This window comes from Lithobates pipiens, unplaced genomic scaffold (genome assembly GCF_037356315.1).
Source record: "Lithobates pipiens isolate NorthernLeopardFrog02 unplaced genomic scaffold, aLitPip1_a1.2 Scaffold_18, whole genome shotgun sequence".
Lineage (NCBI taxonomy): Eukaryota > Metazoa > Chordata > Amphibia > Anura > Ranidae > Lithobates > Lithobates pipiens.
Window position 1 is genome coordinate 351,839,942 of NW_027507758.1, and position 24,306 is coordinate 351,864,247.

The 24,306-nt window shown below is 41.9% G+C and overlaps 1 protein-coding gene across 1 annotated transcript in view; it reads left to right on the top strand.

Annotated features, from left to right (window-relative positions):
* The window catches only part of LOC143988152 (putative cation-transporting ATPase 13A4), a 156,517-nt gene that overhangs the window by 125,713 nt on the left and 6,498 nt on the right, over window positions 1-24,306 (top strand). The window contains exons 19-27 of the mRNA XM_077487481.1: window positions 8,254-8,420; window positions 8,968-9,090; window positions 9,252-9,331; window positions 9,793-9,835; window positions 11,761-11,870; window positions 14,403-14,499; window positions 14,619-14,691; window positions 18,763-18,937; window positions 21,816-22,003. Of these exons, the coding sequence (XP_077343607.1) occupies window positions 8,254-8,420; window positions 8,968-9,090; window positions 9,252-9,331; window positions 9,793-9,835; window positions 11,761-11,870; window positions 14,403-14,499; window positions 14,619-14,691; window positions 18,763-18,937; window positions 21,816-22,003 (1,056 nt within the window). The remainder of the gene's footprint in view (window positions 1-8,253; window positions 8,421-8,967; window positions 9,091-9,251; window positions 9,332-9,792; window positions 9,836-11,760; window positions 11,871-14,402; window positions 14,500-14,618; window positions 14,692-18,762; window positions 18,938-21,815; window positions 22,004-24,306) is intronic.

A 24,306-nucleotide genomic window follows, 5' to 3' on the forward strand; every position in this document is an offset into this window, starting at 1 on the left:
ATTTTTTCTACATTAAACCTCATTTGCCATGTAGTTGCCTGCCCCAATATTTGTTCAGAGCTTCTTGCAAGGTTTCCACATCCTGCAGAGAAGTTATTGCGCTGCTTAGCTTACAGAGATTCAGCTGTTTACCCCATTCTCCAGGTCGTTTATGAACAAATTAAACAGGATTGGTCCCAGCACAGAACCCTGGGGGACCCCACTTCCCACCCCTGACAATTCCGAGTATTCTCCATTATATCACCACACTCAGAACTCACCCTTGTAGCCAGTTTTCAATCCATGTACTCACCCTATGGTCCATGCCAACGTACCTTACTTTGTACAGTAAACATTTATGGGGAACTGTGTCAAATGCTTTTGCAAAATCCAGATACACCACGTCTATGGGCCTTCCTTTACCTAGATGGCAGCTCACCTCCTCATAGAAGGTTAACAGATTGGTTTGGCAAGAACAATTTTTCCTGAATCCATGCTGATTACTGCTAATGATACCATTTACATTACTAAAATCTTGTATATCGTGCCTTATCACCCCCTCCAAGAGCTTGCATACTATTGATGTTAGGCTAATTGGTCTGTTTTAAAATATTGGTGCTACATTGGCTTTTCTCCAATCAGCTGGTACCATTCCAGTCATTAGACTGTCAGTAAAAATTAGGAACAATAGTCTGGCAATTACTTGACTGAGTTCCCCAAATACCCTTGGTGCAAGCCCTCTGGTCCCAGTAATTTATTAATGTTAAGTTTCCCAAGTCTATTTCTAATTCTGTCCTCTGTTAGCCATGAGGGAGCTTCCTGTGATGTGTCATGAGGTAAAACACTGTCGTTTTGGTTACTGAAGCCCCCCAATTCCCTCATGAAGACTGAGGAGAAGAATACATTCAATACCTTCGCCATCTCCCCATCCTTTGTAACCAGATGTCCTTCATCATTCTTTATGGGGCCAATATGGTCTGTCCTCCATTTTTTACTGTTTATATATTTAATGAATTTCTTGGGATTTTTTTTGCTCTCTTCCGCTATGTGTCTTTTATGTTCTATCTTAGTCACCCCAATTGCACCCTTACATATCTTATTGCATTCTTTGTAAAGTCTGAATGCTGTTGATGATCTTTCAGCCTTGTATTTTTTTGAAGGCCTTCTCCTTTTTTTTTTTTTTTTGCATTTTTACATTACAGTTAAGCCAGCCAGGACTTTTGTTCGCTCTTTTAAATTTATTTTCCAATGGCATGCACTGGCTAATGCCCTTATTTAATATGCTCTTAAAGAAAACCCATCTCTCCTCTGTGTTCTTTGTTTCTAAGATTGTATCCCAATTTATATCTTCTAGCAAGATACATAGTTTAGTGAAGTTGGCTCTTTTGAAATTCAGTGTCTTTGTATTCCCTTTGTGTTTCCTATTTGTGGGATTTATACTGAAGCTAATTGACCTGTGATTGCTGTTTCCTAAATTGCCCCGTATTTACACATCTGTGATCAGGTCTGTATTGTTGGTAATCAGTAAATCTAGTAACGCCTTGTTGCTAGTTGGTGCATCTACCATCTGACAAATGAAATTGTCCTGCAAGACATTTAGGAACTGGTGAGCCTTAGACGAATGCATGGTGCCCCCCATTAAAATTACACTTCCCATCCTTGCTGCTAATCCAAACTGTAATAGGATGCCTGTCTCCCCCTCCTCCCTCAGGTTGGCATACTACCAGTATTATTTTCCCCTTAGCTTCATCCCTTTGGAGATCTACCCATAAGGCTTCCACCTCCTCCCTAGCTCTTATTCTTGATATATAGGCATACCCCTCCCCCTTTTTTACCCTCGCTATCCCTGCGATAAAGGGACTACCCTTGAATGGTTGCCAGCCAATCATGACAGCTGTTGAACCAGGTCTCTGAAATTCCCACAAATTCAAAATCCTCCTCGTTCAACAGTATCTCTAGTTTACCCATCTTGTCCGCCAGGCTCCTGCCATTGGTGAACATACCACATAACTCCACCCTCGATCCATCTATGGACTCATTTAATCCTAATAGAATATACACTCCTGATTTACTTCAATGGGCACAAACTTTATTTATACGGAAATTTGGAGATGGAAGCACCAGACCACTAGGGCCTACTCCTTCCACTCAACCACTCATAAGTTGGGATCTAGGATTGATCTAGTCTTTGGCAACACCTGTGCTCTAGCAGCGGTGTGGGAAATCTCGTATTTTCCTGTGGGCCTCTCGGATCTGGAGGTCACCTTGGCGTTGATGGAGAACAGGGGTCAGAGGTGCTGGCGTTTGGCAACTAAGGGGTTACAGGACCCTGAGGTTGAGGAGGTGGTCTCTCCAAAATTGAAACAATACTGGGAATTAAATGAAACCTCCACTTTGCCTCCTGTGGTATGGGAAGCCTTTAAGGCCACTGCCGGGGGGGTACATCTTTGCTATCAATGCGGCAGAAACTTTTTCTGACTTTCCGACTCCGGATCATTTCAGTCAGCTGGCTGATACGAGAAGAGCTTTGTCTCTTACATCCTGCCTCGGCTACACATTTGGAACTTGGTTCCTTGGCTAGAAGGATTTTCGAGTTTGGAGTCAAAATGAGTAAATTCCTAGAAAATCTAGCGGCTGACTCTAAGATGCAAACAGTGGTGTCAAAAATGCGTTACTCGGCTGGCAGGGTTATCTCTGAACTGGAGCAAATACTACATGAGTTTAGGTGCTTTTATGAAAACCTTTATAAAACGACCACTGGTTGGCCTAGTGAGCAGCTTAAAGCATATCTGCAATCTTTACGCTTACCCACTCTCTCGCAGGCAGATCTTAAATACTTGGATAGAGATTTTACTGCTGAAGAAATAGAAGCTGCAATTCGCTCTTTTCCCAGTTGCAAAACACCTGGTCTGGAAGGCCTACCTGGTGACTTGTACCACATGTATGCAGCCCTAGTCGTACTTAAACTTTTGAAACTCTATGGTGATTTCAAAAAGCAAATTTCCTTGCCCCCTCTATGTACCAGGCACATATTGTCCTTATTCCTAAACCTGTTAAAGATAAATCTAAATGCGCCTCTTATAGGCAGATTTCTTTGCTAAGGTAAGAACTCAAAATTGTAACCAAACTCTTACCAACTACGTTGCAAACGATCTGGTTTCATACCAGAGAAATAAACAAATATTAACCTACGCATAGTTTTTGCACATTTATGGCTGCCTCAGTCTGATTCCTCCACTAGGGTCCTGGTGGCGTTGGACATAGAAAAAGCATTTGACTCGGTGGCCTGGCCTTACATGTCCTCGGTTGTAGAAGCCATGGGTTTTGGGTTCCGCAAGTGGATGGAAATTTTATATAAATATCCGACAGCACAGATTAAATTGGGTGTTGTTCTCTCACCCCCCTTTACAGTCGGGAGAGGTATGAGATGTACGAGGGAAGACTGCCTGTTATCACTGGCTCTTTTTTCCCTGGTGATGGAGCTGCTTGCCTTGGCCCTCAGACAGGCCACCCTGGTTAGGAGCATCCAAGTTGGTACCAGTCATAGAAAATTGCCCATGTATGCAGTCGATCTTATTCTTTTCTTAAACGACTCTGGCCCTTCTATTCGTGAGACCGTGTATTCTCTCCAGATAGATTCACTGAATGCTCGGGACACAAGGTTAGTTGGGACAAATCTCAAATATTACCAATTGACGATGCATTAAATACCTTGGTATTTACATTTCATTATCCTCTTCTGATTACTAAACATTAGATCTAGGTTCATTGATACAAACTATGAAGAATGGATTAAGGGTATTGACTCATCTACCCATATCCCTGATCAGGCGAATCAATTTATTTAAGATAATACTTTTGCCTGTATTTCTGTATGTTCTCAGGCATTCCCCGGTATGGATACCCAAAAGAGTGTTTCACCTCATTAATATCATTTTGACCTCCTTTTTGTGGGGCCGGGGTCAGTGTAGATTTAGAGGGGAATGAGGTCTGGCTTTTCCCAACCTCCATAAATATTTCCTGGCTGCTCTGTTGTCGCACGCACATAATTGGTTAATTTCTGATGAGTTAAATTCGGCTGTGATGCTGGAAGCAGCCTGCTTGGGGTCTTACGAGGTGTTGCGGAACCTTTTCTATCGTGTGCCCTGTGCACCTTTTCCCCTGACAGTTGCTATGGAGGCTGTTGTGAAAGCATGGCTAGTAGCTAATTCTCTGCGCCCAGTACCCCTGGACATAATTCACTGCATAATCTTCTTTGGTAGAGTTGTCCCGATACTGAGCATTTGCGCGAGTGCTCGTACTCGCGCAAATGCTCCCGATGCCTTTTTCCGATACCAGGTCGGCGGGCAGAGTCAGTGGGTGGACGGAGAGGGCGGGCGGAGTCAGCGGGTGGATGGAGAGGGCTGGCAGAGACAGCTGGTGGACGGAGAGGGCGGGTGGACTCAGCCTGTGTAATGAGACACATTACAAGGGGGTGTGTGTGAAGGGGGCATGTCTTCTGCTGCCCTGTACCTGAGACATCAGAGAAAGACATCACAGAGAGAGACAACAAAGAGAGATAGAGGGACATCAGAGAGAGAGAGAGAAAGAGAGAGAGAGAGAGATCAGAGAAAGAGAGAAGGACATCAGAGAGAGATAGAACAGAGAGAGAGAGAGAGAGAGAGCAGAGAGAGAGAGAAATCAGAGAAAGAGAGAAGGGCATCAGAGAGAGTGACAACAGAGAGAGAGAGATAGAGAGAGACAACAGAGAGAGAGAGAGTGACAACAGAGAGAGAGTGACAACAGTGAGAGAGAGACAACAGAGAGAGAGAGCGCTACATCAGAGAAAGAGCGACATCAGAGCGACATCGAAGAGAGAGAGAGAGACACGAGAGAGAGAGAGAGACAACAGAGAGCCATCAACGGCTGAACATCCCGACGCCCATCTTGTTACACCCTGCACTCGGCTGTAGTAAGCCAGCTGGGTGTAACAAGGTGTCTGCTGCTGCTTACTATGGCAGGGTGTACCAAGATGGGCATTTCAAAAATAATCCTTTCTTCATGTCATTTATTGCTGCATTTCAGTGCCAGCCACCTGTCAGTGTCCATAAGTGGCATCTATCAGTGCCAGCCACTTGTTGGTGCCACCTATCAGTGCCATCTATCAGTGCCCATAAGTGCCGTCTATCAGTTCCATCTATCAGTGCCACCTATCAGTGCCAGCCACCTGTCAGTGCCACCTATCAGTGTCCATCAGTCAAACTGTCACATAAAAAAGTGGTATCGGGGCAACCCTAAGCTGTCGGAGTTTATCTCAATACCTGAACCCAGTCTGTGGGCACTGAAAGGTATTAAATATGTGGACCAAATATGTTCTGGGGGCCAACTACAAACCTTTGATGAACTAAAATAAAAATACAACCTCCCTAACTCATATCTGTTTCGGTTTCTGCAACTTAGGCATGCCTTCAATACTCAATTTGAGCATTCACGAGTAGCCCTATATACATCGACTCTGGAAGATTTGCTAAGGGACGAATCTATGTCCAAGCCCTTGTTCAGCATTTATAAAATGTTACTGCCCAACGTGCACATGGGACTAGAAGCTCTAAAAGCTAAATGGGTGGGGGACTTCCCTGAAATGGACACAGAAGAGTAAGAATACCTATGGGAGTGCTCCTTCTCACAACTGGTCTCGGCCAGGGACAGACTGGCCCCATTCAAAATTACGCATACGCAGTTTACACTCATGCACCTGGTTCCCTGGTCGAGACCTTTTGGAATGAGTTTACCACATTCCTTTGGACAGTCACTACGGTTCAGATTCCATTGAGGGTAGAAATATGTTTGCTGGAGTTAGTAAATCCACTGGCTCCTTGCTGAGCAGTTAGAACTCTTTTGGGAATACTACATTATTATGCACGCAAGGCCATCATCATGCGATGGAAATCCTCCTCCACACCATCAATTAACTTATGGAAACGTCTGGTCAATTCAGCCCTGCCATTATACAAAACCACCTATCTGTCCAGAAGTTGTGTCAAGAAATTTCATGAAGTATGGAACATTTGGGTGCAATCCGCTTATACTAATGCTGATTCTTCAGATGACTAGTTAACACTTGGATAAGTAATTAATGGTATATATTGTTGTACAACTCTACATTTATGCTTCATTAGATGGCGTTTTTCCTGACACATAAGATATGGGAGAGTGTGTATTTTCATAAATTCCAGCTCTGAGCTCTGTAGGATGTTTGAGAGGGAGAGTGGCCAGTAAGAATCCTAATATTTCAGCCTGCGTGGGCGGTTAGAGCGTACCACATTTTTCGATAGTTTAGAATGCCTTGATTTTAAGCTAGGTTATTTTTATTGTGATTTTATTGTGCTTTTGTTTCTGTTTGTTTGTTTTTTTTGCTATGCAATTGAGCTTGAATATGCCCAATAGGCTCAGTGCTGTACTGTTAACTTTGAAACCTGCAATAAGAAAAAAAATAATAATTTTGCAAACATGTACAAAAACAGTATATAAACTATACGCAATTGCACAAAAAAAAAAAGTAAAAACATTCCCCTGTTGGGCATAGGGCAGGGCATAGGAAAGGGCATAGCCACACCAGTGTATTAATGCAGCCATACCAGTGCCCATTAATGCAGCCTCATGAGTGACCATCAGCGCAGCCACACCAGTGCCCATCAGCGCAGCCACACCAAAGCCCATTAATACACCCACGCCAGTGCCCATTAATGCAGTCTGATCAGTTCCCATCAGCGCAGCCACACCAGTGCCCATTAATGCAGACTGATCAGTGCCCATCAGTGTAGCCACACCAGTGCCCATTAATGCAGCCACACCAATGCCCATTAATGCAGTCACACCAGTGCCCATTAATGTTGCCACACCAATGCCAATCAGTGCAGCCACACCCATGCCCATTAACCACTCCACCCCGGAAGAATTGACCCCCTTCCTGACCAGAGCACTTTTTGCGATTCGGCACTGCATCGCTTTAACTGACAATTGCGCGGTCGTGCAACGTTGCACCCAAACAAAATTGATGTCCTTTTTTTTCCCACAAATAGAGCTTTCTTTTGGTGGTATTTGATTGCCTCTGCAATTTTTATTTTTTGCGCTATAAACAAAAAAAGTGCGGCAATTTTGAAAAAAAATATTTTGTACTTTTTGCTATAATAAATATCCACATTTTTCTTTTAAAAAAAGCAATTTTTTTCTCAGTTTAGGCTGATATGTAGTCTAAAAAAAATCACAATAATAATAATAAGTATAGGTATGATGGCTCACAGAGGGTATAACTGCGGCGGTTGGTCAGGAAGTGGTTAATGCAGCCTCACCAGTGCCCATTAATACAGCCCAATCAGTGCCTGGTCTGCACAGCTTCTTCTACCTAGGTCCTCGGTGAAGTGTTTGTCCTGCAGGTTGTTCCTCTGGAGCTGGCAGCCCCGGACCAGCTGTGCACTGCTGGTAGATCTGGTCCTCTCCCTTCCTCCTGAGCACCACAGAGTTGGATAACAAGGGCTGGAGGAAACTGAGGGGGGGGGGGGCAGGTGAGCAGGCAGGGACTCTCAAATACTGTCTACCAATCGGCTAATCCCCTGACTCCTGCTGTGTAGCGGTTTAGAAAAAAACCTTCTCTGGGTCTCCCCTGTGTTCAGTGGAAGCCAGGGGACCGAAAGCAGACTATTTCATCACTTTTGGCTTTAGGCGGATGAATCCGCAACAGCACTCCAGGCTGGCTCCAGTGTACTAATATAGCACAGGGCGGCCTTCAACTGTGTAGTGCACTGCTGTGGATTAATCCACCCAAAGCTGAAAGTGATGAATTAGTCTGCTTTCTGTCACCCAGCCCCCACTCAACACAGGGAAGAACCGGAGAAGTTTTTTTTCTAAACAGCTACACAGCAGGAGATTAGCTGATTGGTGGACAGGGTTTGGGAGTCCCCGCCCACTCTACCTCCGCTGTCATTGAAACCGGCCCACTGAGCCGCTGGCCCACCGAGCCGCTGGCCCACCGGGAAACTCCCGATGGTCCCAATGGCCAGTACATGCCTGTATACACATATAGTTTAAGGTGTTCAAGATACCCACTGATTTTCTAGATCTAAGCCTGGCAAATTTCCCTATGTATGTTAACTAATATCTGGACCTTTATACACTTTACCTTGAAGTATTGTCTTGCATACAATAACATCTAGCATTTGTCTAACATAATGATTTCATATGAAGATAGGCTTGACATTGTTTGACAAGTTTGGTGACTATATGATGTTCATTCAGGGGACAACATACAAACAGCAACCACAGTTGCCAAAAACTGTGCCATGATTCCTGATGACAGTCAAGTGATTTTAGTGGAAGCATGTAAATCTGAGGGAAGTTCTTCAGCATCTGTCACCTGGAAGCTTCTGGAATACCCACAGACTGGACAAACTAAAACTATTCAGGTCTCAAAATGAATCAATAAATCTGAATTTTCTAAGATCTAAGAGTAACTTGCTTGTGATGATATTCTATAATTGTAAGGTTTCTGTAATTAAAGTATCACTTCAAATATCAGTATAGTATTACTATTGATAAAAAAGATACGTATTTAATGAAATAAAGAAAAGCTACAAGAACCTGATGTATAGCTAAACTGGCAATCTCTTATATTGCTTGTAAAACCTTCAACTGACCTAATCAAGCATTGAGGATCTATACTTTTTTAAACATATAGTGTATAAAATGTTATCAGAAACATGGGGTGTAGAGAGAGAGAGAGAGAGAGAGGTCTAATTTATTCTTCCCACATGTACATATGCAATTACAAGTTGTAAATAAACATAAATCAAGTTTTTTATATATATATATATATATATATATATATATATATATATATATATATATATAAATATAGTTGAAAAAGACCATCACCTGTATTGCAATAGGAAACAGTTGTGTTACTTTTTAATTTCTTGATTGATCTAACATGAATATTTTTTTCAATGACAGGATATTAGTATTGATGTTGATAATATACTGGCTGCCAAAAAACAAAGCAGTGATTATCATTTTTCACTGAGTGGAAAAACCTATGAAAATCTAGAGAAATATTTTCCAGATTTGTTACCAAAAGTAAGTGCTTCCGTATGTGTTATGTATGTTTATGTGCCCACTACTATAATACATTTAATTGAACAATGTATGTATAATTACTACATAGCATAAGATCCCATTTTGGCTAAAAAACAATAGTTATAAATTCCAACATTTCAACAGTTTTCTTTTACTTTCAGATTTTGATGAATGGAACAGTTTTTGCAAGAATGTCTCCTGGGCAAAAATCAGCAATTATAGATGAATTTCGAAAGCTTGAGTAAGTACTAGAAAAATAATTTTCTAAAGTCTAAAAAATATATTTAATAATTCAGTTAATGTTGTAATATTTAGTGAAGTTATATAAAATTAACTGAATGCACAGAAATTCCAGTTAAAGTGTAAGTAAACACTCCTATTGGTTTCAGCCAAGGAAGCTGCCATCTTTGCCTCAGTTTAATCTACAACTGCCATGATGTTGCACATGTGATCAGTTATGACACCAGCCATTGGATGGTTTGACAGTTTGGTTGAGAGCACAACCAATGGGACTGTTACATTTCCGGGATGAAACTGTTTTATGGATGGGTTTACTTCCGCTTTAATTTAACTTCTCACTTAACCAAATTCATTGGCTTGTTAGTATAAGACTACTCACATATTATTCATAAATAATAGTACTGGTTTTCTTTTTCTGCAAAATTATAAGCATAATATTATTTAACCAATTATATTTTTCAGTTATTATGTAGGAATGTGTGGAGATGGAGCCAATGACTGTGCCGTAAGTATACTATACGCATTTATATAGTACTTTTTATTTTTTAGTAACAATTTAATCATAGGTGGTTATAAACTGTACTGGGCACTTGCTCAAAGTCTGCAGCCACCCTTTAGTATCCATCATTGTTGTTCCATATACATTTATGTCCCTTAACCTTCATGCCACTTGGCCAGATCCAGCTTCCATCAGGAACTCAGTAGGCTCTTTTCTTTTCCTCTTCTGTTCCACATACAACCTTATATTAGGTTGTTTGTTTCAGCATTTTCACCACTGGAATCAGCAGAAACTTTAAAATCATGTTCTTTAAATTGCCAACACTAACTGACCTAAACAATAGGTCTAAACCTTAATCTATTATTTTTGTGTATGGCTAGGCTTTTGTGAATATAGAAAAATTATTTGGAAGTCTAGATTAATCGAAATAATGATACAAGTCTATGCCAGCCCCTCTATCAAAGGCTGGCATAGCACATTGTGTCACTTGTTTTAAAAAACGAGCGTTGTGAATACCAAATATCAGCTGTCTTCAGGCCAGTCACATCACTCACAGGCACTTTCCAGCTCCGATACATTGCTTCTGAGGTAGGGGCCGTGATCTCCCTTCCGACGTCAGAAGCAATGTATCGTAGCTGTAAAGCAGCTGCGAGTCACATGACCTGCCTGAAGACAGCTGAAATGAGGTATTTACAGTGCTAGTTTTTTTAAAACAAATGACATAGTGTGCTATGCCAGCCTCTAATAGAGAGGCTGGCAGTGGCAATTTTGCAAATTGCAAGAATAGCAGCGGGGGCAGGGAGGAAGAAAGACACAAAGGGGAATGACATGCAGGAAGGAGGGAGGAGAGAGGAGAGCAGAGAGCAGGCAGCCTATCACAGAGGGAGGCACTTTTACCATGGTGATGAGGGTGGAGCAGCCCTGGTTATCGTGGTCTGTTTAGAGAGGCCATACAGGAAGTGGTAGGTTTAGGTGTTTTCTTTTTTTTACAGTTTAGAGGGGGACAGATTACACAGCACACGCGCTGTGCTGTGTAATCTGCTTTAAGGGACCAGAATCGAATTATTATATATTTTTTTGGAGTTAACAAACACTTTAAGAAATGGCAAAGCTGTAGAGCATAGTTTAAATCTGAACTGAAGGTAGGATCTTTTGACATACATATTGTATATTGGTCTAGCTTGGGCCAATGTGCATATCTCATACCCGAGGGTTTGTACATTCACAGAACACTGTATTTTTTTTTAAATAAATAAAAGGCATTCTCTGATTTGACAAGGTGGAAAGGAGGTATGGTAATGTCGTGACTTCCACCTAGTCAAATCAAAGAACACTGTGCATTCACTCAAAAATATACAAGTCATTGTAGGAAAGATGGCGGTGCAGAATGAGTGACCCACAGTGGTCAGTGTGCAGGGGGGAAGCTGCTCAGCACAGGACCCAGAAGACTGCGGCTGTCACTTTAATAGCACTGGCTACTACAGTAATTGTCAGCTTCATAAGCTGACCTTCAGGTATGAGAATGCATATTTATATTGGGCCAAGCTGGACCAATGTACTGTAAGTACGCAATAAAGATTATACCTGGAGTTTATCTTTAATAATGGCAACACACTGCTTTCAGCATTGATTCTTTACTTTATGGACTAGGCCAAGTAAGTTATCCTTGTCGCACAATGTGTCCTTCTATTTTACATCTTGTAAATAAAATGTATCATATGATGGCACAAGTTTTATTCTAATGCAAGATGAGATTTTAGGACACTACCTTTGAGGAATCAAATTGAACAGAGTTGTCTAATAGCAATAGTTTGCAAATTTGCATTCTGTCAGCAAGCTTGTATGCACTGTATGTGTACTATGATTTAGTGATGCTTATTGTTTTTACAACACGCCATTAATTCATACATGATTATTACATTTACTTAAAGGCTTTGAAGATGGCCAATGCTGGGGTTTCTCTATCAGTACAAGAAGCATCTGTAGCTGCACCTTTTAACTCTCATGTCACAAATATCCAATGTGTTTCTGAACTGTTAAAGTAAGTATTTATTCGACAAGTCACAAACATAACTTATTTATTACATAGTAAGAAACTAAAACATAGAAGAAACACCTGGTACCAAAGGTACAGTGAAGGACCCCTTAGGGTTATTAATAGACTGATCAAACCAAGAGTAAAAAAGTATACATTTTATTACAAAATGTCAATAATATACATGTGAAAACAATACATGAAGCATAAAAGCCTCATAAAAATCGAATAGCCTCATTGATACAATTGTATAGATAAGTCACCGCCCGGTGCAGAAAGGACTGGCCGCACACTGACAATTACACTTACATGTTACGGACTGAGTCCTTCTTCAGAGGTTTTATGTTATTATTCCAAATGGGTATAGCATTTCCACAAAAAAGAGAGTATACAGGTAAATTTAACATTGGTGCAAAGTAAACATATCCATAATTATTCAGCTAAACAGCAAACCATACAGTGTATTAACATAACGTGATATTGAACATGAACTAGTTTACTTACATGGCAAACAATTCACATTGAACATATATCTGAAGGGAATGACTTGGTCAGAAAAATTCATTGTTCATAAAGGCATGCATCCTCCAAATCCACCAGGCAGCCAAACCACATGGAAAAACCATGGGCCTCCATATGTTTGCGCTTCATTTTGGAGCACTGACGTTGCCAATTCTGTGTCAGCTGCGTCATGATGCATGACGCAGCCCCCCCCCTGTTGCCTTGTTGCTGTGGGACTCCAGGGAGGAGTATCGTGAGAAGGCTTCGCACGGTCCCGCCCATTCACTGCACCAACTGATAGTAATCGCAAATAACATCGCAATTGGATGTGTCACGTACCTAATGGTTTTGAGCCCGAATTGCAGAGGGAGGCCTCCCTTACGGCTCCCACTCCCGGGTCCCTGGTAGGGTAATAGGAGACACAGGAGTAAGGAGGGGCACGGGTGCCTGGCAGGATCAACAGACCGGGAAGGATGAACAGACTGGGTCAGCTCAGCAGACTGGAACAGCTTGGCAGACAGGATCAACTCAGCAGACTGGATCAGCTCAGCAACCTGGATCAGCTCAGCAACCTGGATCAGCTCAGCAGACTGGGTCAGTTTGGTAGACAGGATCAACTCAGCAGACTGGATCAGCTCAGCAACCTGGATCAGCTCAGCAGACTGGGTCAGCTTGGTAGACTGGATCAGCTCAGCAACCTGGATCAGCTCAGCAAACTGAAACAGCTTGGCAGGTAGGATCAGCTTAGCAAACTGGATCAGCTCAGCACGCTGGATTGTCAAACAGGCCGGGTAAGGTATCAGGCTGGCAGCAAAGGTACGAGGGAGCAAGCAGGAGAGAAGTCACAGACAGGCCAAGGTCAGGTATCAGGCTCGCGGGAAAGGTACAAGGGAGCAGGCAGGAGAGTAGTCACAGACAGGCCAGGGTCGGGTGCAGGCAGATAACAGGTAGGTCACAGACAAGCCAGGTCTTTATCACAGGTAAGTATTTCAGACCAGGTTCTCAGGCACACAACGCTGTAGAGCAGACAGCGGGACCGTCTGTGACAGACAGGCTTAAATAGCCCATCTGGTGCCAGCAGGGGCACGTGCGTGCGTTCCCGCGCAAGTGTGTTCCCTCACATGCGCGATGGCACCCGCAGACGAAAGCCAGAGAGCCTGGGGCACAGATTTCTGGCAGGATCTCCATGACAGAATGCCAATCAATTGCTGTGGAAAAATGTCCAGCAAACAATCAAAGATTGAAGCAAACAATTGCCCTTGCATCTCACTGAGTATTTGTGCAGGGCAGAATATTCTATTACCAATTAAATTGAATAAACCAACCTGGAGAATGGAATGCGCTTCCTCATAACCGACTGCTTCAACAGCATCTAAAAGAAGCATAGGGGCCGGTATAAGAGCACCTGTAAGTGGAATTCCGATCATGTGTATGCAATTCCGACACACAAAAACTCACGCATGCTCAGATTCAACTACAAGATGAAAGCTATTGGCTACTGGGTATTGAACTTACTTTTTCTAGTCCCATTGTATGTGTTGTACGTCACCGCATTCTTGATGGTCGGAATTTGGCGTGACCGTGTGTATGCAAGACAGCTTGAGTGAAATCCCGTCGGAATTCCGTCGGGAAAACCATCAGACAGCCCGAAACCTGGAAATGCTCAGAGGAAAATGCTTCTGGTTTCACTGGAGAAAAGATCAGGTATGATATTTTTTCCACCACATACACACTGTTGCACATCCTAAACATTTTTGGCGGTCCCGCGGTCCAGGGAGGAGTGCACACAACAATAGGTCTACATGCCTACTGTGGTATTATGAGCAGCTTACCCTCACCCTGCTTATTGAATAAGATTCTCTTGTTGGTGGGATCTGACCAGACCGCATGTATGAAATCACAGGCATGACAATGCCCTCGTGTGGCTATATCCTAAATTTTGTTTAAGCTGCCTTTGGTGAGTTACTTGCTGTATATCTGGAAATACCATTGTTTTGATAGTTGATGATTATACCGGTGACTATTTTTTTTTTTCAGGGAAGGACGAGCTGCACTTGTCACCTCTTTCTGCATGTTTAAATACATGTCTATGTTTGGATTAATTGAATATATCAACACACTGCTTCTATACTGGGTAAGACATTCATTTTACTATCAATGGAACAAAGAAAAAAATTGTCACCCTATAACTAGTGAGACCAATAGAGATTGTACTGCTCGTAACATTTCTTGATGTATTCTTTGCTTTTTCAGCAACGAAATATCTTTGGAAACAATCAGTTCCTTGTCCATGACTTTGCTATCATGTTTGTAATATTCCTTACAAGTGAGTACAACTGACATACATTGTTATTATTATTTTTTATATATAGAAGGGAACACCTGCACCAAATGAGATTTCACACATTCTTATCCCAAAAAAAAAACATATTTTAAGGCCCAACTTTGCATTCAGCCCCTCCACTGTAGTTTTTCTTTTCTTCTTCACCTGTTCTCTGGCAGTTGGCAGTCGTTTGCTAATGCTGAGATTGGGCACACATAGCAATGTGTAAAAAAGTGCGTAATGGTAATGCCCTGCATTCACAGTATGTCCTCAGTCTTTCAGGTTGAAAGACACTGGAACAAGTATGCTGAGGAGGAGTTTGGAGTTCACTCTAACATCACCTATATCATGCTTTTTCGGGGTCAATAATGAAGCCTGAGAAAACTAAGCAACTAGCATCTTTAAAAAAAGGTTAGGAATGGCATGTTACTGGTTAGGTATTTTTCTCTGCAGCGCTACCCCTGGAGGAGCTGCTTAAGTATAGTTGGTTCCGTACTCTGCCCCTCAACCCCAAGAACTGTCCCAGCTCCTCTGGCACACCTAGTAAACAGTGTACTTGCAAACACAGTAATACCAGACACAGATATAGTTAACAGTAAGTTTCTTTACTGGGAGACTCTCCACAATCAAATAGTAGTCCGATAACTCTATAGGGAAGAATAGCAAACTGTGATCTTTAATGGTGTAAATCCAACCCAAATGTAGAATTCAAAATAGCACAGTCAAACAACTTAAAGGGATTGTAAAGTAAATTTTTTTTTTTTTTTTAAATAACAAACATGTTATACTTACCTCCACTGTGCCACTCATTTTGCACAGAGTGGCCCCGAACCTGCTCTTCTGGGGTCCCTCGGCGGCTGTCTCTGCTTCTTCCCACAGGTGCTTCTCACGTTCATGCGAGCTCCCTCACATTGGTGAGAAGCACCTGCGGGCGCGCTCCCGTGATACAGCCGGCGGCTATAGCCGCTCGCTGTATCACAAGGCCCCGTCCCCGGCGCGCTGCGTCATTGGATGTGATTGACAGCAGCGCGAGCCAATGGCTGCGCTGCTTTCAATCCATCCACTCCAGCCAATCAGCGGCCAGGCTGAGCGGCGAAGAGGACGGCGGGGGCGAGCGCGGGATTTTCGAGGGGTCAGGTAAGTAAAACGGGGGGACTGGGAGCGCCGACAGTGTCAGATGTTTTTTCACCTTAATGCATAGAATGCATTAAGGTAAAAAAACATTTACCTTTACAACCCCTTTAAATTACTCTAAAGTGTCCTATGCACTCAGACATAAAGGGGAACAGATCTGGCTTAAACACGGTCAGTCTATTTCCCTCAAATCCTGAAATCACAGACACAGGCAATGATCATGTGAGCAATAGGCCACAAATGCAAATTGTCACTTTAACCATTAAAGTGAGAGTTCCCTATTAAAGGTAATCAGTGGCATCACTAAATTACTGATACTGAAAGAGTAACAGAAAGGGTCCTCACAATGGAGATATCTAGGGTCTTTGGGTAGCCTGGGTTGGTGCACTTCATGTCCTGTTGAGCAGGATAAACAAAGTGTACTTGAAAGTATCCTGGTAAGGTAGAGTGGAATGTAGGATGCTAGCAGTATCCTGGTAAGGCAGATGAAATTTAGTGACTGTTCAGCAGCTTGTGAGTGTTCCTGCAAATGTGGGCACAGGTAAGGCAATGTTGCCTGAATACAGTGTTGTTGGGATTAAATGAGCTTGTATCCGGTGGTACTACAAATACCAGAGATGTGAACAAAGACAATGGTGTCTGTATACAATGCCTATGTGATTAAATGGACAGGTGCCCGCTCACCAAATACTGCAACAGAAGAAGATGGTGGTGATGAAAGTGACTTTACAGGCTCTCCCTCTGGTTCCTGGCTCGGGGGATGGCATCTGACCTCCACTGCAGCCTACCCGGATCAGCTACTGTGAGATTTAGATGGAGCAAATATGGCCTCCAGGCTGCCGCTGGACAGTAAACAGTACAATGGTGCTCCAAAGATGCACGTGTGGTGACTCTTCTTGTGAAGGCCGCAACTCAGCCTCAGCGCCTCCAACACAGAGCCCCTGCTTGCAGATCTAGGCCGGCATCCCAAGAGAGGGATCCAGGCCTAGCTCAGCCTTTTTATCAGCTCTCCCAGAAGTCTGTTCTTTTCTGCCAGCCGGCTGGTAGTTTTAATTCCCCAGCAGTTCAATAGAATGTGTCATTTGAGCCCTGGGACTACAATTCCTTGTATGCTTTGCTCCATGGTGGTAATCCCCCCTGCTGGCAGGATGTGATGACAGTCTTAGCTGGCATTAGAGGGAAATGGTCTCACCACAGCAATGTTACAGAGTGTCTTCTAATACTGCAGGTAAGGTAGCCAGCTCCTCGCTACATGTCTTTATATGCTTTCTTTAAAATTTGAAACTTGCCCTCAGCTGCAGAAGATGATTTGTAACCTAAACACACATAACCTGGCCTCATGAAAATTCCTTCATAGCTCTACTGTAAAAGAATAGAGCAAACATATATATTTAGGCCTCGCTCACACCATGTGCAGAGAAGTCAGTTTTTCTGCATGCATTCTGCAAGGGCACGAAAAAAAATAGTTCTCTATCTGCCCTGTTCACACCACAGCACTGATATCATGTGTAGATTTTTTCTGTGCATGAATCTGCAACATGTATGCTGTTTTCTGCACGAGCAGAAACTGTCACAACATATCAACACTGCACTGTGAACAGGAATGAAAACTGATGTCAACATACATAAAAACTCACTGAAACACACATGAAAACTGATGTAAAGTGATGTGAAACTGATGTAATTGCATTTCTCTGCAAGTGACATCCGTTTTCATGCACAACGATCCCTTACTCATGCACAACGATCCCTTACTCTAAAATCACTTATCTAATATGAATATTTTGTAATGGGCTGCAACCTCTAAATAAATGCAATTTATTTATTGAAATGTATCTAAAGTAAAGATTTGACTACAGTATTTTATATGTTATTGATGTATATATAATTACATAGTTGAATAAAGACACCAGTCCATCCAGAGTGAGTGTCTACAATTGTCACGAGCCCACAATCATATACTAGGGCCAATTTTGGACAGCAGCCAATTAACCTACCTGCATGTCTTTGGAGTGTGGGAGGAAACCGCAGTACCTGGAGGAAACCCATGCAGGCACAGGGAGAACATGCAAACTCCAGGCTGGTAGTGTTGTGGTTGGGATTTGAACCAGCAACCCTTCTTCCTGCTAGGTGAGAGTGCTAACCACTACACGACTGCCTATATGTGTGCATGTAAAACAGTGGGGGGATTTAATAAGGTGCTAACATCACTTTTTTGCTGGGATGAACCCTTAAAATGGCCTGCGCTAGGTTCCAATATCCATGCAGCCCATTTCAGTAGCTTTATCAACATATGCTGCAGATATAGGTAGCTCCTAATAAGGCCACTTTTACAAAATGGCACTATTTATGCATTTGATTCAAAAATAATTACCTCCAATTACCTGTAAGTTGGCGTACAGAGACAGACAGATTGCCTGTCTCTGTATGTTTCATAACAGGTGGCATATTTGCTGCTGCTACCTCCTCCCCTTACCACCTGTCCTTGACTGTTAAATGCTCTCCTGTCATTCAGTGACTCTGACAGTGGGTGAAGCCTCATGAGGAAGTTGAGGAACTAGTTTCCTTGCAGGTCCGTTCTCTCCTTGATTGACAGCAGTCACTGGGCGGATACTATAGCAAATAACAGGCTGTCTGTGTGCTATGGATCTGACCACTGCCTGCTGTTTATCATAAGAGGAGCAGACCTTGTGAGGAACAGCTGCAGTGGCAGGAGGAAACTCAGTTGCACTGAGGACAGTGTATTAATTTCAACAGGTCCTCAGATCCGTCCCCTGCACCAATATTTGTCATGTTGTTGAAACTTTTTATGAATTCAGCTAGGTGTTTCTAGACTTATGACTAGAAGTATATGTAGTATAATAGGCTATACAGTATTACAGTAGACTTTCTAGAACACAAGCAGCTGCTAATCTCTACTTAACCTGTTCTTTCTTTCAGTGAGTTCAACTCCTGCATACCATAAACTGGCACCATACAGGCCACCAGGACAGCTGATCTCTCCATCTATGCTGTTTTCAGTGGTGTACAATGTTCTATTTACGATAGCCATGCAGACATATGCATTTCTTATAATCCAGCAGCAGCCATGGTACAGCAGAAAAGATGTTTTTAGGTAGTACCTACATTTTTGTATATGGAATAATACAACGGATTCTAACAGTAACTGGTATAATAGTTGATTTCTTTACATAAACTAGGAATTGGGTTCCTATATTTCTGTCATGGCACATGTATTTAACATAAAGAAGGCATATATTTAATATATGCAGACACAAATATTATGTCCCATGCATTCTCTGTACACAAAGTACACTACTGTGGAAATATTTAGGCAGGTGTGAAAAAATGCTGTAAAGTAAGAATGCTTGATAGCTAATTTGTTATCAATTAACAAAATAGAAGGAAAAAGAAACAGAAGAGAAATCCAAATCAAATCAATATTTGGTGTGACCACCCTTTTCCTTCAAAACAGCATTGGTTATTCTAGTCACACTTGCACACAGTGTTTTTTAAGGAACTTGGCAGGTAAGTTGTTCCAAACATCTTATGCCACGTACACACAACCGGACTTTTCTACGGACTAGGTCCAACGGTCTTCCGAACGGACTTTCGGCGGAGGTCTGATGGACTTTCTGGACAAAGGGACTTGGACACACATGAAGTCCGTTCAAAAGTCCGTTTGTTTTGAACATGATGACGTAAACGGGACTAAAAAAGGAAGTTCAATAGCCAGTAGGCAATAGTTGCCCTTGCGTCGTATTTGGTCCGTCGGACTAGCACACAGACAAACGGTTTGCATGCTAGAAAGCCTAGTCCATCGGACTGATTTGAAACATGTTTTATTTCTAGGTCCATCTGACTTTTAGGAAAAAAAAGTCAGCTGAAGCCCACATACAATTGAATTGTCTGACAGATTCCTGTCCGCCGAACCTAGTCTGCAGGAAAGTCTGATCATGTGCACGAGGCATTAGAGAACTGACCACGGATCTTCTATGTGTGTAGGCTGCCTCAAATCCTTCTGTCTCTTCATGTAATCCCAGGCAGACTCAATGATGATGTGATCAGGACTCTGTGGGGGCCAAACCTTCACTTCCAGGACATCTTATTTTTCTTTATACTGAAGATAGTTCTTAATGACATTGGCTGTATGTTTAGTGTCATTGTCCTGCTGCAGAATACATTTGGGGCGAATCACGCCTCCCTGTTGGTATTGCATTATGGACACCATTGATCCTGACCAAAACTCCAATTTAATTTGCAGAAATGGAGTCCCACACTTGCAAGAAACCTCCACCATACTTCATTGTTGCCTGCAGACACTCATTATTGTACTGCTTTCCAGCCCTTAGGCAAAGAAACTGCCTCCTGCTACAGCCAGATATTTAAAGGTTTGACCCATTATCAGTCCAGAGCACCTGCTGTCATATTTCTGCACCCCAGTTCCTATGTTTTCATGCATAGTTGCGTTGCATAGCCTTGTTTCCACGTCAGAGGTATGGCTTTTTGGCCACAATTCTTCCATGAAGACTGCTTCTTACCAGACTTCTCTGGACAGATAGGTGTACTTGGTTTCCACTGGTTTTCACCAGTTTTGTGCTAATGTCACTGTTGGACATCTTCTGATGTTGAAGGGAAGTAAGCATGAAATGTTTTCATTCATATCATATTCATCAAAACACAGTAAGATTGAATATGAGGCAGCGCAGTGGTAATTCACAAACAAAAAAAAGTGATGAAAAATCAAGTAAACAAATATACAATTTAAATAAGTGTTCATTCAGGTTAACAATGTTGGTACACCAGTGATATTCTCCAGCGTTAGCCATGTGCAAGTTCATCCAAAAACATATACTTCAGTCCTGAAATCCTCAATAAAAAAAAATTCAACAAATGTAATAGACACCACTCACAAGTGTTTAAATGCACTCACCGACTCTCAATGCCTCTCAAACGAATGATTGGTCATATAAGCTTATTTCAACAGATGCAGCGTTTCAGTTTCCACTACTCCAATAGTGCAATATTGTAAAAGAAGACTGCATTTATTCATACTACAATTAGAAAGCTACTCACAAGCATAATTAAAAACAAGCCCATCTAAAAGGGCCCAAACAGTGATCCAATGTCAGGTCCCTCTGTTAGTGAACTGAGTATCTCAGCACCTCACCACATCCCTGCTAGTATAAATTCCCCTGTTTCACTTCTGGTTGGGGTCTGATGTTCCAACCTGTTGCCATGTGGCCCGCCCTAATGTTTTGTCTACCGGTAGACGACACGTCAGGGTTGACCAGACGCCAACAACAAGTAGTGATGTCATACCCCCACCAGAAGTGACACTGGTTTGAAGCCAAAGTGTAGTCATACCAAAAATTGATTTCATTTAGATTTTTCTTTGGTTTTATCACTTTGCATTTTGTAAATTGATAAAAATAAACAAAATATATATTTTTTTAAAAGCATTCTTACTTTACAGCACAGTATTTAACACATATGTTGTATTTATCATATATGCTGTTTTCAAATGAGGGCAGTGTAAGAATCCTGATTTGACTAGGTGTTAGCATCTTGCAATCCCTATACAACAAGGCTTAGACTGGGAGGGAGTAGCAGTACAAGGAGCCAGTCAGTTCTGCAGCAGTGCAACAAGCATGCTGATAGGAGGATACAGCAGAATGACAAAATATAAATATGAATCCTTTCAGCAGGTAAAACAGATGTCATATGTATGTTATCTATTTTAGGGCTCTACTACTATGACCAGTGTTGTTAATCAAACAGGCTTACAGAAGAGGGATATCTGGATCATATGATTATCTGAACAGAATTATAAATCCATTGAAAATAGTTCACTTATTATTATTGTTCTTATTTAAACTCTGTATTTAGCAGGCCTTCATTTTTATGGTAGTATTTCATGAATAGAGTTGCTAATGAAGGTATTTATAGCCTACATGCATGAAATAATTAACTATTATTTAATTCTTTTGCAGTGCCTGTTATCCAGGGAATGTAAGCTTGAACATAGAGCTTACTTATAACCTAATAGACAAAAGAACTACGAAGAATTATATAAGCTTTGAGAACACAACATTGTGGCTCCTCACTGCTGTACACCTGGTCATCTTAGCCTTCATCTTCTCTAAGGGAAAACCATTTCGTAAACCACTGTATACAAATTGTGAGTGCATTGATGGCCTTCGTTTTTTTGATCAACCATCATAACAATCAATAACGGTGATAGTACTTGCTATGCATTGTGTAAGACTGTCAGAGAACTATGCGATTGGTGCATGGCAAAACATTGCATTAGCAATTTGTGGCCATGCCACAGCTTTTGCAACAGTTTTGTCAAAGCGTTTTTTCAAAATTGTCGCTCTATTTTTGTTTATAGCGCAAAAAAATAAAAATCGCAGAGGTGATCAAATACCACCAAAAGAAAGCTCTATTTGTGGGAAAAAAAGGACGTCAATTTTGTTTGGGAGCCACGTCGCACGACCGCGCAATTGTCAGTTAAAGCGACGCAGTGCTGAATCGCAAAAAGTGGTCTGGTCTTTGACCAGCAAAATGGTCCGGTCTGCAAGTGGTTAAAGAAACCGACGTATAGCTATGACGGTTTACGGGATTGTACTGACCTACCACAGCTGGTCGGCAAGTGGTTAACATTCTTTGTGTTGCATTGAATTCTCCTAAACATGCACAAAATTGTCCCACATTTTGAAAGCTCTGTGTCTTACATAAAATTACAAACGGTCTCTAAAGTTGGTGCACGTCTATGACACCTGCATAAAATATAGACACTTTCAGTACTGGTAACTAGACATGTGCACACTGAAATATTTTGTTTTGGAATTTAATTTTTGTCCGAAAAATACATTAATTTAGTTACTCCTGAAATTCTTTTTTATTTATTTTGTTTCATTAAAAACATTTTTCAGAAAATCTGAATGAATTAAGGTCACATCTGTAAATTGAAGGCTTATAGTGTCTGTCGAATGTTTAAAACGATTCGACGAAGCAGCAAAACTGTAGGCATTTCTGGTCAAATGCTCCACCCACAAGCTATAGTAGAATTCTAATGTTGTATGACTAGTAATAATTATATTTATTAATTATTATTACTAGTCAACCAACATTATAATTCTTCTATAGCCTACGGGTGGAGCATTTGACCAGAAATGTCTGCTTGCTGCGACTACTTTGTCGAATCTTCATGTCAAATCTTTTCTCTCTATGTCGAATAATCTTAGACTAATAGAGTTAGGTTAGGTACATTCAACCGCAGGTTGCATATTGTCTCTGTCATGTCGAATCATCTATCTATATCAAACTGTTGTCACAATGAAACGAAAATAAAGCATTTTTTATGTCTTTCATATTTTGGATTCTGTGCATTCGTTAACTTTTGTTAAAACGAACGTGAAAATCCCCGAAATTCAGACAAAGAGGCATTCGGACGAAAACGAATGCACATGTCTACTGGTAACAGTTGTGATTGTTCATACGTTAATCATATCTGTGATAATAGATATGACAGATGAGATGAAGAGGACCTGTGTCACCATCAGTAAGATAAACAGCATACATTTGTCAGCATTGTGAAAACACTGATATGCACAATTTCTGCCTACATTGTTTTCCTTGATTGAATATTAAGAATCATTCATAAAGTGCACTTACCATCCCTGTGAGACAGGCTGACTGCTTGTTTACTCTATTCATAGACTTGCGCACAGGGTGTGTCAGGTGTGCTTGGGCATACCTTAATCACTCTGTGGGATGCAGAATTCCCATTGAGGCTGGGTTCACACTGGTATGCAGACCCCGACAACCAACGGGAAGGGCTGTTGGGAAGAGGCCCTTGTCCTCATCAACATGGGGGCAAGGTGCTTTGGGGTGGGGGCACCCCTTCCCAAAAGCACCCACCTCCCCATGTTGAGAGCATGAGGCCTGGTAAGGTTCAGGGGGAGGGCGCTCGCTCATCCACACCCCCTTTCCTTACCTGCCGGGCTCTGTGCTCGGATAAGGATCTGGTATGAATTTTGGGGGGACCCCCAACACTTTTTTTTTGGCATGGAGTTTCCCCTAAAAATCCATACCAGACTGAAGGGCCTGGTATGCTGCTCAATGGGGAACCCATGATGTTTTTTTTACATTGTGCATGGAGTTCCCCCTAAAGATTCATACCAGACACAGTGCCTGGTATCAAAAGATCAAAGTCAGATCCCTTTTCATTGAAGTCAGACGAATGTCAGACTTCAAGTCGCAGAGCAAAGTCAGATCCAAAGTGGTACGACTGTCGTGTCGTACCAGTGTGAACTCGGCTTCAGACTTCTCATATTTCACCAAAGGTCCCTAATAGGGCTCCTAAAAAAATAGCAAAAAAAGATAAAAAAAATTTAATTATAAAAAAGAGAAGAAAAGAAAAAATCCTGACAACGTCCACTACTCTACTGACATCAGTCTCTGCCCTACTGACACCAT